This window comes from Ranitomeya imitator, chromosome 1, assembly GCF_032444005.1.
Source record: "Ranitomeya imitator isolate aRanImi1 chromosome 1, aRanImi1.pri, whole genome shotgun sequence".
NCBI classification, from domain to species: Eukaryota; Metazoa; Chordata; class Amphibia; order Anura; family Dendrobatidae; genus Ranitomeya; species Ranitomeya imitator.
In genome coordinates this window covers 816,394,885-816,411,393 of record NC_091282.1, presented here as the reverse complement: position 1 = coordinate 816,411,393, position 16,509 = coordinate 816,394,885, and the positions used below count along the sequence as shown (strand labels likewise).

The 16,509-nt window shown below is 45.5% G+C and overlaps 1 protein-coding gene across 3 annotated transcripts in view; it reads right to left on the bottom strand.

Moving 5' to 3' along the window:
* Positions 1-16,509, bottom strand: part of SBNO2 (strawberry notch homolog 2) — a 123,966-nt gene that overhangs the window by 43,630 nt on the left and 63,827 nt on the right. For all 3 annotated transcript variants that reach the window (XM_069739898.1, XM_069739906.1, XM_069739914.1), the window contains 4 exons: positions 15,374-15,491; positions 15,140-15,245; positions 13,873-14,026; positions 8,068-8,244 (listed from right to left, as the gene is read on the bottom strand). In XM_069739898.1, the coding sequence (XP_069595999.1) occupies positions 8,068-8,244; positions 13,873-14,026; positions 15,140-15,245; positions 15,374-15,491 (555 nt within the window). The remainder of the gene's footprint in view (positions 1-8,067; positions 8,245-13,872; positions 14,027-15,139; positions 15,246-15,373; positions 15,492-16,509) is intronic.

The window sequence follows — 16,509 nt, the reverse complement described above, 5'->3', positions numbered from 1 at the left end:
TTCCAGAAAGTGAAAAATTCTGAAAGTAGGAGCACCACATGATCGTGAGTGGTTGGATTAAGCAATAGAAATATGACAATATTTCATTTGCCAGTTGCTAACATAAGATCCCAAGTTCAGAGAAGCTGCAGATCCTTTTGGGATGGTCCTGTCCATCTGAATAGGGCCTACAGAAATCTGTGTCTACGGCAGAAACAACTCCATTCAGATTAACAGAGTGTATTGTCAGTCACATGAACATCTGCCACATGTGAATGAACATACCTACATAGAGGACCAAGATTTAACCCCTTAACACCCAAGGGTGGTTTGCACGTTAATGACCGGGCCAATTTTTACAATTCTGACCACTGTCCCTTTATGAGGTTATAACTCTGGAACGCTTCCATGGATCCTGGTGATTCTGACATTGTTTTCTCGTGACATATTATACTTCATGTTAGTGGTAAAATTTCTTTGATAAGACTTGCGTTTATTTGTGAAAAAAAAAATGGAAATTTGTTGAAAATTTCGCTATTTTCCAACTTTGAATTTTCATGCCCTTAAATCACAGAGATATGTCACACAAAATACTTAATAAATAACATTCCCCACATGTCTACTTTACATCAGCACAATTTTGGAACAAAAATTTTTTTTATTAGGAAATTATAAGGGTTAAAAGTTGACCAGCGATTTCTCATTTTTATAACACTTTTTTTTTTTTTTGGGACCACATCACATTTGAAGTCACTTTGAGGGGTCTATATGGTAGAAAATAACCAAAAGTGACACCATTCTAAAAACTGCACCCCTCAAGGTGCTCAAAACCACATTCAAGAAGTTTATTGACCCTTCAGGTGTTTCACAGGAATTTTTGGAATGTTAAAAAAAAACAAAAAAAAAAAAACACATTTTACTCTTTTTCCACAAAAAATGTACTTCAGATCCAATTTATTTTACCAAGGGTAACAGGAGAAATTGGACCCCAAAAGTTATTGTCCAATTTGTCCTGAGTACGCTGATGCCCCATATGTGGGGGGTAAACCACTGTTTGGGCGCACGGGAGAGCTTGGAAGGGAAGGAGCATTGTTTTACTTTTTCAACGCAGAATTGGCTGGAATTGAGATCGGATGCCATGTCGAGTTTGGAGGCTCCCTGATGTGCCTAAACAGTGGAAATCCCCCAATTCTAACTCCAACCCTAACCCCAACACACCCCTAACCCTAGTCCCAACCCTAACTTTAGCCCCAACCTTAACCCTAAATTTAGCCCCAACCCTAACCCTAAATTTAGTTCCAACGCTAACCCTAAATTTAGCCCCAACCCTAACCCTAAATTTAGTTCCAACGCTAACCCTAAATTTAGCCCCAACCCTAACCCTAAATTTAGTTCCAACCCTAACCCGAACTTTAGCCCCAACCCTAAACCTAACCGTAAAATGGAAATAAATACATCTTTTTTATTTGATTATTTTCCCCTAACTAAGGGGGTGATGAAGGGGGGTTTGATTTACTAGTTATAGCGTTTTTTTAACAGGTTTTTATGATTGGCAGCTGTCACACGCTAAAAGATACTTTTTATTGCATAAAATCGTTTTTGCATCACCACATTTTGAGAGCTATAATTTTTCCATATTTCGGCCCACAGAGTCATGCGAGATCTTGTTTTTTGCGGGACAAGTTGACGATTTTTTTGGTAATCTTTTCGGGCACATGACGTTTTTTGATCGCTTTTCATTACGATTTTGGGAGGCAGAATGAACAAAAACCAGCTATTCGTGAATTTCTTTTAGGGGAGGCTTTTATACCGTTCCGCATGTGGTAAAATTGACAAAAGCAGTTTTATTCTTCGGGTCAGTACGATTACAGCGATACCTCATTTATATCATTTTTTTATGTTTTGGCGCTTTTATACAATAAAAACAATTTTAGATAAAAAAAAATAATTATTTTTGCATTGCTTTATTCTGAGGGCTATAACTTATTTTTTCACTGATGATGCTGTATGGCAGCTCGTTTTTTGCGGGACAAGATGACGTTTTCAGCAATACCATGTTTATTTATATCCGTGTTTTTGAATGGGTGTTATTCCGCTCTTTGTTCGGCGGTATGATGATAAAGCGTTGTTTTTTCCTCGTTTTTTATTAATTTTTTTACGGTGTTCACTGAAGGGGTTAACTAGTGGGACAGTTTTATAGGTCGGGTCGTTACAGACGTGGGGATACTAAATATGTGTACTTTTTTTTTTTTTTAATCTTTTTTACAGGGTGGAACATCACTGTATAAAGTCAGATCGCTGATCTGACACTTTGCACAGCAGTGTCCCAGATCAGCGATCTGACAGGTAGTGAAGGAGGCTTCTCAGGTCCTGCTCTCAGCAGGCACTGACAAGCCACCTCCCTGCAGGACCCCGCGGCCATCTTGGATCCGGGGGTCTGCAGGCAGGTAGAAGCTCAGAACAAAAGAAGATCATATCGCGTTGTTCTGAGGGTATCAGGGAAGCACGCAGGGAGCCCCCTCCCTGTGCGATGCTTCTCTATGCCACCGAAACGCTGCAATCTTGTTTGATAGCAATGTTCCGGGGTTAAAGTGCGTTTAGTGCCGGGTGTCAGCTGTGAGAATCAGCTGACACCCAGGCGCACTCTCCCCGTGAGCGTGGCTGATCGTGTGTGACGTACTCTTCCGTCCATGGGAATTAAGCCCCAGGTCACATGGACGGAATAGTATGTCGGATGGCAGAGAGGGGTTAATAGGTGCTGCAGAGCAGAAAAAAAACATTTTTTTTAACCCCTTCATGACCCAGCCTATTTTGACCTTAACCCCTTCATGACCCAGCCTATTTTGACCTTAAAGACCTTGCCGTTTTTTGCAATTCTGACCAGTGTCCCTTTATGAGGTAATAACTCAGGAACGCTTCAACGGATCCTAGCGGTTCTGAGATTGTTTTTTCGTGACATATTGGGCTTCATGTTAGTGGTAAATTTAGGTCAATAAATTCTGCGTTTATTTGTGATAAAAACGGAAATTTGGCGAAAATGTTGAAAATTTCGCAATTTTCACATTTTGAATTTTTATTCTGTTAAACCAGAGAGATATGTGACACAAAATAGTTAATAAATAACATTTCCCACATGTTTACTTTACATCAGCACAATTTTGGAAACAAAATTTTCTTTTGTTAGGAAGTTATAAGGGTTAAAATTTGACCAGCGATTTGTCATTTTTACAACGAAATTTACAAAACCATTTTTTTTAGGGACCACCTCACATTTGAAGTCAGTTTGAGGGGTCTATATGGCTGAAAATACCCAAAAGTGACACCATTCTAAAAACTGCACCCCTCAAGGTACTCAAAACCACATTCCAGAAGTTTATTAACCCTTCAGGTACTTCACAGCAGCAGAAGCAACATGGAAGGAAAAAATGAACATTTAACTTTTTAGTCACAAAAATTATCTTTTAGCAACAATTTTTTTATTTTCCCAATGGTAAAAGGAGAAACTGAACCACGTAAGTTGTTGTCCAATTTGTCCTGAGTACGCTGATACCTCATATGTGGGGGTAAACCACTGTTTGGGCGCACGGCAGGGCTTGGAAGGGAAGGAGCGCCATTTGACTTTTTGAATAAAAAATTGGCTCCACTCTTTAGCGGACACCATGTCACGTTTGGAGAGCCCCCGTGTGCCTAAAAATTGGAGCTCCCTCACAAGTGACCCCATTTTGGAAACTAGACGCCCCAAGGAACTTATCTAGATGCATAGTGAGCACTTTGAACCCCCAGGTGCTTCACAAATTGATCTGTAAAAATGAAAAAGTACTTTTTTTTCCACAAAAAAATTCTTTTAGCCTCAATTTTTTCATTTTCACATGGGCAACAGGATAAAATGGATCCTAAAATTTGTTGGGCAATTTCTCCTGAGTACACTGATACCTCATATGTGGGGGTAAACCACTGTTTGGGCACATGGTAAGGCTCGGAAGGGAAGGAGCGCCATTTGACTTTTTGAATGAAAAATTATCTCCATCGTTAGCGGACACCATGTCGCGTTTGGAAAGCTCCTGTGTGCCTAAACATTGGCGCTCCCCCACAAGTGACCCCATTTTGGAAACTAGACCCCCCAAGGAACTTCTCTAGATGCATATTGAGCACTTTAAACCCTCAGGTGCTTCACAGAAGTTTATAACGCAGAGCCATGAAAATAAAAAATAATTTTTCTTTCCTCAAAAATGATTTTTTTAGCCTGGAATTTCCTATTTTGCCAAGGGTAATAGGAGAAATTGGACCCCAAATGTTGTTGTCCAGTTTCTCCTGAGTATGCCGATACCCCATATGTGGGGGTAAACCACTGTTTGGGCACATGCCGGGGCTCGGAAGTGAAGTAGTGACGTTTTGAAATGCAGACTTTGATGGAATGCTCTGTGGGCGTCACGTTGCGTTTGCAGAGCCCCTGATGTGGCTTAACAGTAGAAACCCCCCACAAGTGACCCCATTTTGGAAACTAGACCCCGAAAGGAACTTATCTAGATGTGTGGTGAGCACTTTGAACCCCCAAGTGCTTCACAGAAGTTTATAATGCAGAGCCGTGAAAATAATAAATACGTTTTCTTTCCTCAAAAATAATATTTAGCCCAGAATTTTTTATTTTCCCAAGGGTTACAGGAGAAATTGGACCCCAAAAGTTGTTGTTCAGTTTCTCCTGAGTACGCTGATACCCCATGTGTGGAGGTAAACCACTGTTTGGGCACACGTCGGGGCTCAGAAGGGAAGTAGTGACTTTTGAAATGCAGACTTTGATGGAATGGTCTGCGGGCGTCACGTTGCGTTTGCAGAGCCCCTGGTGTGCCTAAACAGTAGAAACCCCCCACAAGTGACCCCATTTTAGAAACTAGACCCCCCAAGGAACTTATCTAGATATGTGGTGAGCACTTTGAACCCCCAAGTGCTTCACAGACGTTTACAATGTAGAGCCGTGAAAATAATAAATCATTTTTCTTTCCTCAAAAATGATGTTTTAGCAAGCATTTTTTTATTTTCACAAGGGTAACAGGAGAAATTAGACCCCAGTAATTGTTGCGCAGTTTATCCTGAGTATGCTGGTACCCCATATGTGGGGGTAAACCACTGTTTGGGCACACGTCAGGGCTCGGAATTGAGGGAGCACCATTTGACTTTTTGAATACGAGATTGGCTGGAATCAATGGTGGCGCCATGTTGCGTTTGGAGACCCCTGATGTGCCTAAACAGTGGTAACCCCTCAATTCTACCTCCAACACTAACCCCAACACACCCCTAACCCTAATCCCAACTGTAGCCATAACCCTAATCACAACCCTAACCCCAACACACCCCTAACCCTAACCACAACCCTAATCCCAACTGTAGCCATAACCCTAACCAAAACCCTAATTCCAACCCTAACCCTAAGGTTATGTGCCCACGTTGCGGATTCGTGTGAGATATTTCAGCATCATTTTTGAAAAATCCGCGGGTAAAAGGCACTGCGTTTTACCTGCGGATTTTCCGCGGATTTCCAGTGTTTTTTGTGCGGATTTCACCTGCGGATTCCTATTGAGGAACAGGTGTAAAACGCTGCGGAATCCGCACAAAGAATTGACATGCTGCGGAAAATACAACGCAGCGTTTCCGTGCGGTATTTTCCGCACCATGGGCACAGCGGATTTGGTTTCCATATGTTTACATGGTACTGTAAACCTGATGGAACACTGCTGCGAATCCGCAGCGGCCAATCCACTGCGGATCCGCAGCCAAATCCGCACCGTGTGCACATGGCCTAATTCTAAAGGTATGTGCACACACTGCGGAAAACGCTGCGGATCCGCAGCAGTTTCCCATAAGTTTACAGTTCAATGTAAACCTATGGGAAACAAAAATCGCTGTACACACGCTGCGGAAAAACTGCACGGAAACGCAGCGGTTTACATTCCGCAGCATGTCACTTCTTTCTGCGGATTCCGCAGCGGTTTTACAACTGCTCAAATAGAAAATCGCAGTTGTAAAACCGCAGTGAAATGCGCAGAAAAAACGCGGTAAATCCGCCATAAATCCGCAGCGGTTTAGCACTGCGGATTTATCAAATCCGCAGCGGAAAAATCCGCAGAGGACCAGAATACGTGTGCACATACTGAAACCCTAACCCTACCCCTAACCCTATTCTAACATTAGTGGAAAAAAAAAATTCTTTATTTTTTTTATTGTCCCTACCTATGGGGGTGACAAAGGGGGGGGGGGGGGATCATTTAATATTTTATTTATTTTGATCACTGAGATAGATTATATCTCAGTGATCAAAATGCACTTTGGAACGAATCTGCCGGCCGGCAGATTCGGCGGGCGCACTGCGCATGCGCCCGCCATTTTGGAAGATGGCGGCGCCCGGGGAGAAGACGGATGGGCCCCGGCAGGATCGGTAAGTATGATAGGGTGGGGGGGAGCACGGGGGGATCGGAGCGCGGGAGGGGTGGAACGGAGCAGGGGGGGGGGGGTAGAAAGGAGCACGGGGGGGAGCGGACAAGAGCACGGGGGGGAGCGGAGCACAGGACAGAGGGGAGCCGGAGCAGTGTACCAAACAGATCGGGGGGCGATCGGTGTGGTGGGGTGGGGGCACACTAGTATTTCCAGCCATGGCCGATGATATTGCAGCATCGGCCATGGCTGGATTGTAATATTTCACCCGTTATAATAGGTGAAATATTACAAATCGCTCTGATTGGCAGTTTCACTTTCAACAGCCAATTAGAGCGATCGTAGCCACGAGGGGGTGAAGCCACCCCCCCTGGGCTAAACTACCACTCCCCCTGTCCCTGCAGATCGGGTGAAATGGGAGTTAACCCTTTCACCCGATCTGCAGGGACGCGATCTTTCCATGACGCCACATAGGCGTCATGGGTCGGATTGGCACCGACTTTCATGACGCCTACGTGGCGTCATGGGTCGGGAAGGGGTTAAATTGTGCCTCTCCGTTGAGGAGACAGTAGTGATAAAAGCATTTGGTACTTAAAACAGTTTTCTTTAAGTTTAAGTGGATATTACCAGACAGATTTGACCAATCATAAGTAGGCAGCACACACTGGGGGGGAAAAGAACACACACCCACAGTAGCATTGACAAACAGTTTGCTCCCCTCACTGCAGTATAATATGTGCTGGAGAACAGTAGAGCCGAGTGTGATTAACCAGCAGCTCTCTGCTCTCTGCAAGTCTCATTACAAAATACTTCTTGTAGCTCTCCTCTCAGAGTGCTGCATTCTGCCAATAACAAGCAGACATCCAGATACAAAGGGAAAAAGAAAACACCAACAAAATAGCTTAGAACAGGCTGCCTAAGATGATAAAACATTCAATGTGGGGGAGGGACAGTACAGCAGAGTTGGCAGCACTACACTTGCTTTGGCAATGGTAATGTAGATTTGGTTCTGCCAATAAAGCTCATTTGAATTTGAGAAGAGAGCTAGTAAAGGGGCTTGTAATGAGCCTCCACTCTGCACCACTGCCCCTCCCCCACACTGAGAAAGCTGATAATCACACTCAGCTCTGCTGTGCTCCAGCACCTGTCATCACACTGCAGATGCTTTGTCAATGATATTATGGGGATGTGCCCTTTTTTCCCCAGTGGGTTGTTGCCTGCTTATGATTGGTCAGCAGTAAAAAGAGCAAGAAGTATATGCCCCCAGTTAAATGTCTCTGGTAATGTTCATTTAGACTTAAGAATTAACTGATTAGGTGCCAAATACTTTGATGCTAAAACCTCCACAACAGAGAAGTAAAATTTAAATAAATAATATAAAAACATCTGTTTATCTGTATTACTATTACATCAGGTGTCCAGTCAACATGAAAAATTTGGTGAAAGGTCCTCCTTGACGATCGTTTACATAACATTTTAGTGTGACAGGGTTACCTAAAGACAGCAACAACAAGAACTTATATTTACAGTAAGGATGAAGTAACTGTAGACATTTTATCCAGTACTGAAAAGAAAACTAATGAGCTTAACAGAAGAAACAAGCTTCTCTGCAAATCATACTTATGACCCTTTAAGTCACTCTTTGTGCTCACTTGCACTCACCTTTCCTCTGGACAACTCTTGGTTAGCCAAGGCTACTAGCCGCTGTACTTTAGCAGCAATACATAGGTACTTAAAAAATCGCTGATGTGCTGACCAAAATTGACCCCACAGAGATTTTCGAGAGTCCAACCCAATCCAATCAGCTGCAGTCTGGAAAATTGTCAGTGCTTCGGCCCACTAGAAGGAGAAAACGCAAAGAGAGAATTAGAGTGCATGGTAGAAATGACGAACTTTGTCATCCAAAAAGTCTCTCATCCCTAAAACATTAAGCTACAATTATATAAAGGAATTAAAGCCTATGAAAAAGAAAAAAACAATTTCAGTTGCAGTTTTTTAGCGGATGAGAAAAAAAGTGTTTTCTTTTATATGCAAGTATGCGCCCCCATCCCTAGCTCATGCCTACGGCCACGCTTGTGACATACCCATATATGAAAGTATGCGCCCCCATCCCTAGCTCATGCCTACGGCCACGCTTGTGACATACCCATATATGCAAGTATGCGCCCTCATCCCTAGCTCATGCCTACGGCCACGCTTGTGACATACCCATATATGCAAGTATGCGCCCTCATCCCTAGCTCATGCCTACGGCCACGCTTGTGACATACCCATATATGCAAGTATGCGCCCCCATCCCTAGCTCATGCCTACGGCCACGCTTGTGACATACCCATATATGCAAGTATGCGCCCCCATCCCTAGCTCATGCCTACGGCCACGCTTGTGACATACCCATATATGCAAGTATGCGCCCTCATCCCTAGCTCATGCCTACGGCCACGCTTGTGACATACCCATATATGCAAGTATGCGCCCTCATCCCTAGCTCATGCCTACGGCCACGCTTGTGACATACCCATATATGCAAGTATGCGCCCTCATCCCTAGCTCATGCCTACGGCCACGCTTGTGACATACCCATATATGCAAGTATGCGCCCTCATCCCTAGCTCATGCCTACGGCCACGCTTGTGACATACCCATATATGCAAGTATGCGCCCTCATCCCTAGCTCATGCCTACGGCCACGCTTGTGACATACCCATATATGCAAGTATGCGCCCTCATCCCTAGCTCATGCCTACGGCCACGCTTGTGACATACCCATATATGCAAGTATGCGCCCCCATCCCTAGCTCATGCCTACGGCCACGCTTGTGACATACCCATATATGCAAGTATGCGCCCTCATCCCTAGCTCATGCCTACGGCCACGCTTGTGACATACCCATATATGCAAGTATGCGCCCTCATCCCTAGCTCATGCCTACGGCCACGCTTGTGACATACCCATATATGCAAGTATGCGCCCCCATCCCTAGCTCATGCCTACGGCCACGCTTGTGACATACCCATATATGCAAGTATGCGCCCCCATCCCTAGCTCATGCCTACGGCCACGCTTGTGACATACCCATATATGCAAGTATGCGCCCTCATCCCTAGCTCATGCCTACGGCCACGCTTGTGACATACCCATATATGCAAGTATGCGCCCTCATCCCTAGCTCATGCCTACGGCCACGCTTGTGACATACCCATATATGCAAGTATGCGCCCTCATCCCTAGCTCATGCCTACGGCCACGCTTGTGACATACCCATATATGCAAGTATGCGCCCTCATCCCTAGCTCATGCCTACGGCCACGCTTGTGACATACCCATATATGCAAGTATGCGCCCTCATCCCTAGCTCATGCCTACGGCCACGCTTGTGACATACCCATATATGCAAGTATGCGCCCTCATCCCTAGCTCATGCCTACGGCCACGCTTGTGACATACCCATATATGCAAGTATGCGCCCTCATCTTTAGCTCATGCCTACGGCCACGCTTGTGACATACCCATATATGCAAGTATGCGCCCTCATCCCTAGCTCATGCCTACGGCCACGCTTGTGACATACCCATATATGCAAGTATGCGCCCCCATCCCTAGCTCATGCCTACGGCCACGCTTGTGACATACCCATATATGCAAGTATGCGCCCCCATCCCTAGCTCATGCCTACGGCCACGCTTGTGACATACCCATATATGCAAGTATGCGCCCTCATCCCTAGCTCATGCCTACGGCCACGCTTGTGACATACCCATATATGCAAGTATGCGCCCTCATCCCTAGCTCATGCCTACGGCCACGCTTGTGACATACCCATATATGCAAGTATGCGCCCCCATCCCTAGCTCATGCCTACGGCCACGCTTGTGACATACCCATATATGCAAGTATGCGCCCCCATCCCTAGCTCATGCCTACGGCCACGCTTGTGACATACCCATATATGCAAGTATGCGCCCCCATCCCTAGCTCATGCCTACGGCCACGCTTGTGACATACCCATATATGCAAGTATGCGCCCCCATCCCTAGCTCATGCCTACGGCCACGCTTGTGACATACCCATATATGCAAGTATGCGCCCTCATCCCTAGCTCATGCCTACGGCCACGCTTGTGACATACCCATATATGCAAGTATGCGCCCCCATCCCTAGCTCATGCCTACGGCCACGCTTGTGACATACCCATATATGCAAGTATGCGCCCTCATCCCTAGCTCATGCCTACGGCCACGCTTGTGACATACCCATATATGCAAGTATGCGCCCTCATCCCTAGCTCATGCCTACGGCCACGCTTGTGACATACCCATATATGCAAGTATGCGCCCTCATCCCTAGCTCATGCCTACGGCCACGCTTGTGACATACCCATATATGCAAGTATGCGCCCTCATCCCTAGCTCATGCCTACGGCCACGCTTGTGACATACCCATATATGCAAGTATGCGCCCTCATCCCTAGCTCATGCCTACGGCCACGCTTGTGACATACCCATATATGCAAGTATGCGCCCTCATCTTTAGCTCATGCCTACGGCCACGCTTGTGACATACCCATATATGCAAGTATGCGCCCTCATCCCTAGCTCATGCCTACGGCCACGCTTGTGACATACCCATATATGCAAGTATGCGCCCCCATCCCTAGCTCATGCCTACGGCCACGCTTGTGACATACCCATATATGCAAGTATGCGCCCTCATCCCTAGCTCATGCCTACGGCCACGCTTGTGACATACCCATATATGCAAGTATGCGCCCTCATCCCTAGCTCATGCCTACGGCCACGCTTGTGACATACCCATATATGCAAGTATGCACCCTCATCCCTAGCTCATGCCTACGGCCACGCTTGTGACATACCCATATATGCAAGTATGCGCCCCCATCCCTAGCTCATGCCTACGGCCACGCTTGTGACATACCCATATATGCAAGTATGCACCCTCATCCCTAGCTCATGCCTACGGCCACGCTTGTGACATACCCATATATGCAAGTATGCGCCCTCATCCCTAGCTCATGCCTGCGGCCACGCTTGTGACATACCCATATATGCAAGTATGCGCCCTCATCCCTAGCTTATGCCTACGGCCACGCTTGTGACATACCCATATATGCAAGTATGCGCCCTCATCCCTAGCTCATGCCTACGGCCACGCTTGTGACATACCCATATATGCAAGTATGCGCCCTCATCTTTAGCTCATGCCTACGGCCACGCTTGTGACATACCCATATATGCAAGTATGCGCCCTCATCCCTAGCTCATGCCTACGGCCACGCTTGTGACATACCCATATATGCAAGTATGCGCCCCCATCCCTAGCTCATGCCTACGGCCACGCTTGTGACATACCCATATATGCAAGTATGCGCCCTCATCCCTAGCTCATGCCTACGGCCACGCTTGTGACATACCCATATATGCAAGTATGCGCCCTCATCCCTAGCTCATGCCTACGGCCACGCTTGTGACATACCCATATATGCAAGTATGCGCCCTCATCCCTAGCTCATGCCTACGGCCACGCTTGTGACATACCCATATATGCAAGTATGCGCCCCCATCCCTAGCTCATGCCTACGGCCACGCTTGTGACATACCCATATATGCAAGTATGCGCCCTCATCCCTAGCTCATGCCTACGGCCACGCTTGTGACATACCCATATATGCAAGTATGCGCCCTCATCCCTAGCTCATGCCTACGGCCACGCTTGTGACATACCCATATATGCAAGTATGCGCCCTCATCCCTAGCTCATGCCTACGGCCACGCTTGTGACATACCCATATATGCAAGTATGCGCCCCCATCCCTAGCTCATGCCTACGGCCACGCTTGTGACATACCCATATATTCAAGTATGCGCCCTCATCCCTAGCTCATGCCTACGGCCACGCTTGTGACATACCCATATATGCAAGTATGCGCCCTCATCCCTAGCTCATGCCTACGGCCACGCTTGTGACATACCCATATATGCGCCCTCATCCCTAGCTCATGCCTACGGCCACGCTTGTGACATACCCATATATGCAAGTATGCACCCTCATCCCTAGCTCATGCCTACGGCCACGCTTGTGACATACCCATATATGCAAGTATGCGCCCTCATCCCTAGCTCATGCCTACGGCCACGCTTGTGACATACCCATATATGCAAGTATGCGCCCTCATCCCTAGCTCATGCCTACGGCCACGCTTGTGACATACCCATATATGCAAGTATGCGCCCTCATCCCTAGCTCATGCCTACGGCCACACTTGTGACATACCCATATATGCAAGTATGCGCCCTCATCCCTAGCTCATGTCTACGGCCACGCTTGTGACATACCCATATATGCAAGTATGCGCCCTCATCTCTAGCTCATGCCTACGGCCACACTTGTGACATACCCATATATGCAAGTATGCGCCCTCATCCCAGGCTCATGCCTACGGCCACGCTTGTGACATACCCATATATGCAAGTATCCGCCCTCATCCCTAGCTCATGCCTACGGCCACACTTGTGACATACCCATATATGCAAGTATGCGCCCTCATCCCTAGCTCATGCCTACGGCCACACTTGTGACATACCCGTATGTATGTGTATAGCAAATGGCAGTTGCACACAAGAACCAGGTATGAGAGCACCTGCACTGACACTGTGTGAGCACTGCAGGGCTCCTGAAGTGCCAGTGCACACAAGCAGGGCAGCAAATTGGGTCCCGGAAACGCTCGCTGTGGGCAAGTGAGTACTATCAATTAGTATAAGAAGAGTTCAAAAAGTAATTTAAGAGGTTGTATCAGTGCGTTAAGACCTTGGCAAGGGTGCACGGCAACACCCTCATCTGTATATGAATTAAGCATTTTTTGTCAGCCATTAAAACATTAAAATCTACGCTGCATGTATGACTTTCCTAGGAGTCAAGTCCCCTACATAGCTGTATTAGGCTACGTTCACATTAGCGTTGCGCGCCGGTGCGTCGGCGACGCAACGCACGACGCACCAAAAACGCTGCGTTTTGCGACGCGTGCGTCATTTTTTTACGAAAATCGGACGCACGAAAAATGCAACTTGTTGCATTTTCTTGCGTCCGACGCTAGCGTCAAAAACGACGCACGTGTCGGAAAACGCAACCAAAAAAACGCACGCGTCCCCCATGTTAAACATAGGGGCGCGTCGCCGCTGCGTCGCCGACGCAACAGCGACGCACATTAGCGGAACGCTAATGTGAACGTAGCCTAAGAAGTTTAGTTTGCCTTTAGAGGGCGAAAGACTTCCTATAAAATGGCATTAGACTTTCTGAGTTCCAGGAGTGAGCACATTGGCTGGTTAGCCAAAGAGCTGACACATGATAATGAAGGAACTGCTTTCAATGGCTTTAGTGAGGCACCATTCACAAATGCCAGATATCTTAAAACTTTAATTCCAAAAAATCTAATTTCTCCTCTTTCCTACCAGCTGTGCCGCTCGGTTGTACATCTCTTTGAAAGAGTCATCCAGGGGAATTTCCTCAATCCGAAAATTGACTCCAGTGAAACTGAGCTGCCTTGCGATGTACATACCGCTCAACTTCATATCCATGGCAACTATCTCCATGGCCCCTACACCCCTGTATAAGAAATTAGAAAAGAGACAAGTTTAGGAATATATATATGACGAGAAGCACAGAGAAAACAACTTCAAAGGACAGTATTAAAGGGAATGTCTCATGTATTTAAATTTCACTAAATGAAACACAAAGCAAAATAGTGTATTAATTCCATTTTTGTTTTAAAGGGAATCTATAAGCAGGTTATTGCTATGTATTCTGAAGACCGCATGCTGTAGGGGTTAACACACAGATTTCAGATATGCCTTTCAAGCTCCTCTCTCATCAAGCTCTTGCAATGACTGTTTTAGCATCAAGAGCCTAGACCAGTGCCTGGCAGTCCAACTCCGCCCCCTCCTGTGATAAGAAGCTCAGAGCCTGGTGGGGGCGGGGTTAGCTTCCTCAGCTCTGCTGCCTGCTCAATCTAAAAGCACTGATTATATGTCAAAACGGCTGTACAAAATAAACAAAGTGATATATCATTGGATTCAGGGTCTCTTTGCCTACATCACATTGCAGGTTTTGCTACCTCAAGTAAGAGGAAACAGATTCCCTTTAAAAGATATAGCTACTTGCTGTTTTCAAGAAATTCCTTTGGGTGTCTATTTTTGAGACAAATACTTCCTGCATGTCTATGTATTAAAAGAAATTGAAAAATAAAAAAAAAAATCATCAGGTGATGTGTGCATTATGAACTGATGACAGCTGCAAGTTAACGGTCAGAAAAATGTCAAATCAGCTATAAGGATATCAGAAAATTATGCCATGCAGCCGTAATTCTTTAGATGTCACATGCAGAACTTTATTTAGATCTATTGGGCTGTAGTCCTGCATAATATAAAAGTTCAGTACAGACTATGGGGGAGAAATAGTTTCCTGCCTTTTGCAGAATCTGTCCAAACCTATAAAGCAAAGCCGACAAATGAGCCGCAGAAAATCGACCACAAAATAAAATGGACATTTCAAGTTTTTTTCCTTTATGTAGCTACATAAAAGAAAAAAAATCAAGTTAATAAAAAAAAAAGGAAATATTATTCAATTTCTGATGATACATTCCCTTTAATGTTCATTAACCAAACATAGTGAGACAAATGCCCTTTCATTTAGGCCCTTAAAGATTTGACCACCGTGTACCTCTTTTCAATTGCGTGCAAGAACTCATCAAAAGTGCTGAAAGACGTGCCCTCTCCCCAGATACCCAGCCGACTCATATAGATCATGTTCTTCGGCTCAGACGCACCTGTGACACAGTGACAAGAAAACTGAAGCTAGACTGTGAAAAGTTGATTTTAGAAAACCGTGGACACTACACCAGAAGAATGAAGAGTAATGCCAAGTGTGGACTAGGCACTGAGAATTTCAACTCACCGGTGGCACTGGCATACACAACGCGTGCCAAAGGCAAATTGTTCTGCAGCTCTAAAACTGCACGGCCCATTTTAGTACAGGAGGCATTTTTGGCTTTGTGACATTCATCAAACACAATCTGTAAATGGACGGTCAAGGAAACAAGCGGTAGAACAGTAGAGCAACATTGTAAAGTGCATAACATCATCCAACCCATTTCATCGCATTCATACACAGGATGTACAAACCATTAAAACCATCTATCTGCACAAAAGCTGTTCTACCCTGTATGCACACATGGATTTTTCCTCTCTGAACCCTGTTCACACAGGTTATATACAGATGATCAGGTTTTTAAATACATCAGATAGGGATTGCATACATTAGTTAGGACTGCTCTGATAAGGGTATACCGTGAAGATTGGTAGAGCAGCTTAGTATACATTTTTTGCAAAAAACGTATCAACCAAATACCCTGTTTTTTTACATCTTTTACTAGCACTTGCGGATTACTGCAACATTTTTTCAAACTGAGTGTTTTTGGTTTCACTATTCTCTTTTGTGTCTTCAGGTTTCTTGGTGGTGTGTGAACATGATCATACAGACTTGTTCACTGTGCAAGTAGCCCATGTGTTCCTGTTTCCATAATTGTTCTCTTGTGTCTACAAGACTGGGGAGTTCCACCACTCCTCTTGGGCTATCTGCACAAAAGCTGTTCTACCCTGTATGCACACATGGATTTTTCCTCTCTGAACCCTGTTCACACAGGTTATATACAGATGATCAGGAAAAAAGGGGCTATCTGCACAAAAGCTGTTCTACCCTGTATGCACACATGGATTTTTCCTCTCTGAACCCTGTTCACACAGGTTATATACAGATGATCAGGTTTTTAAATACATCAGATAGGGATTGCATACATTAGTTAGGACTGCTCTGATAAGGGTATACCGTGAAGATTGGTAGAGCAGCTTAGTATACATTTTTTGCAAAAAACGTATCAACCAAATACCCTGTTTTTTACATCTTTTACTAGCACTTGCGGATTACTGCAACATTTTTTCAAACTGAGTGTTTTTGGTTTCACTATTCTCTTTTGTGTCTTCAGGTTTCTTGGTGGTGTGTGAACATGATCATACAGACTTGTTCACTGTGCA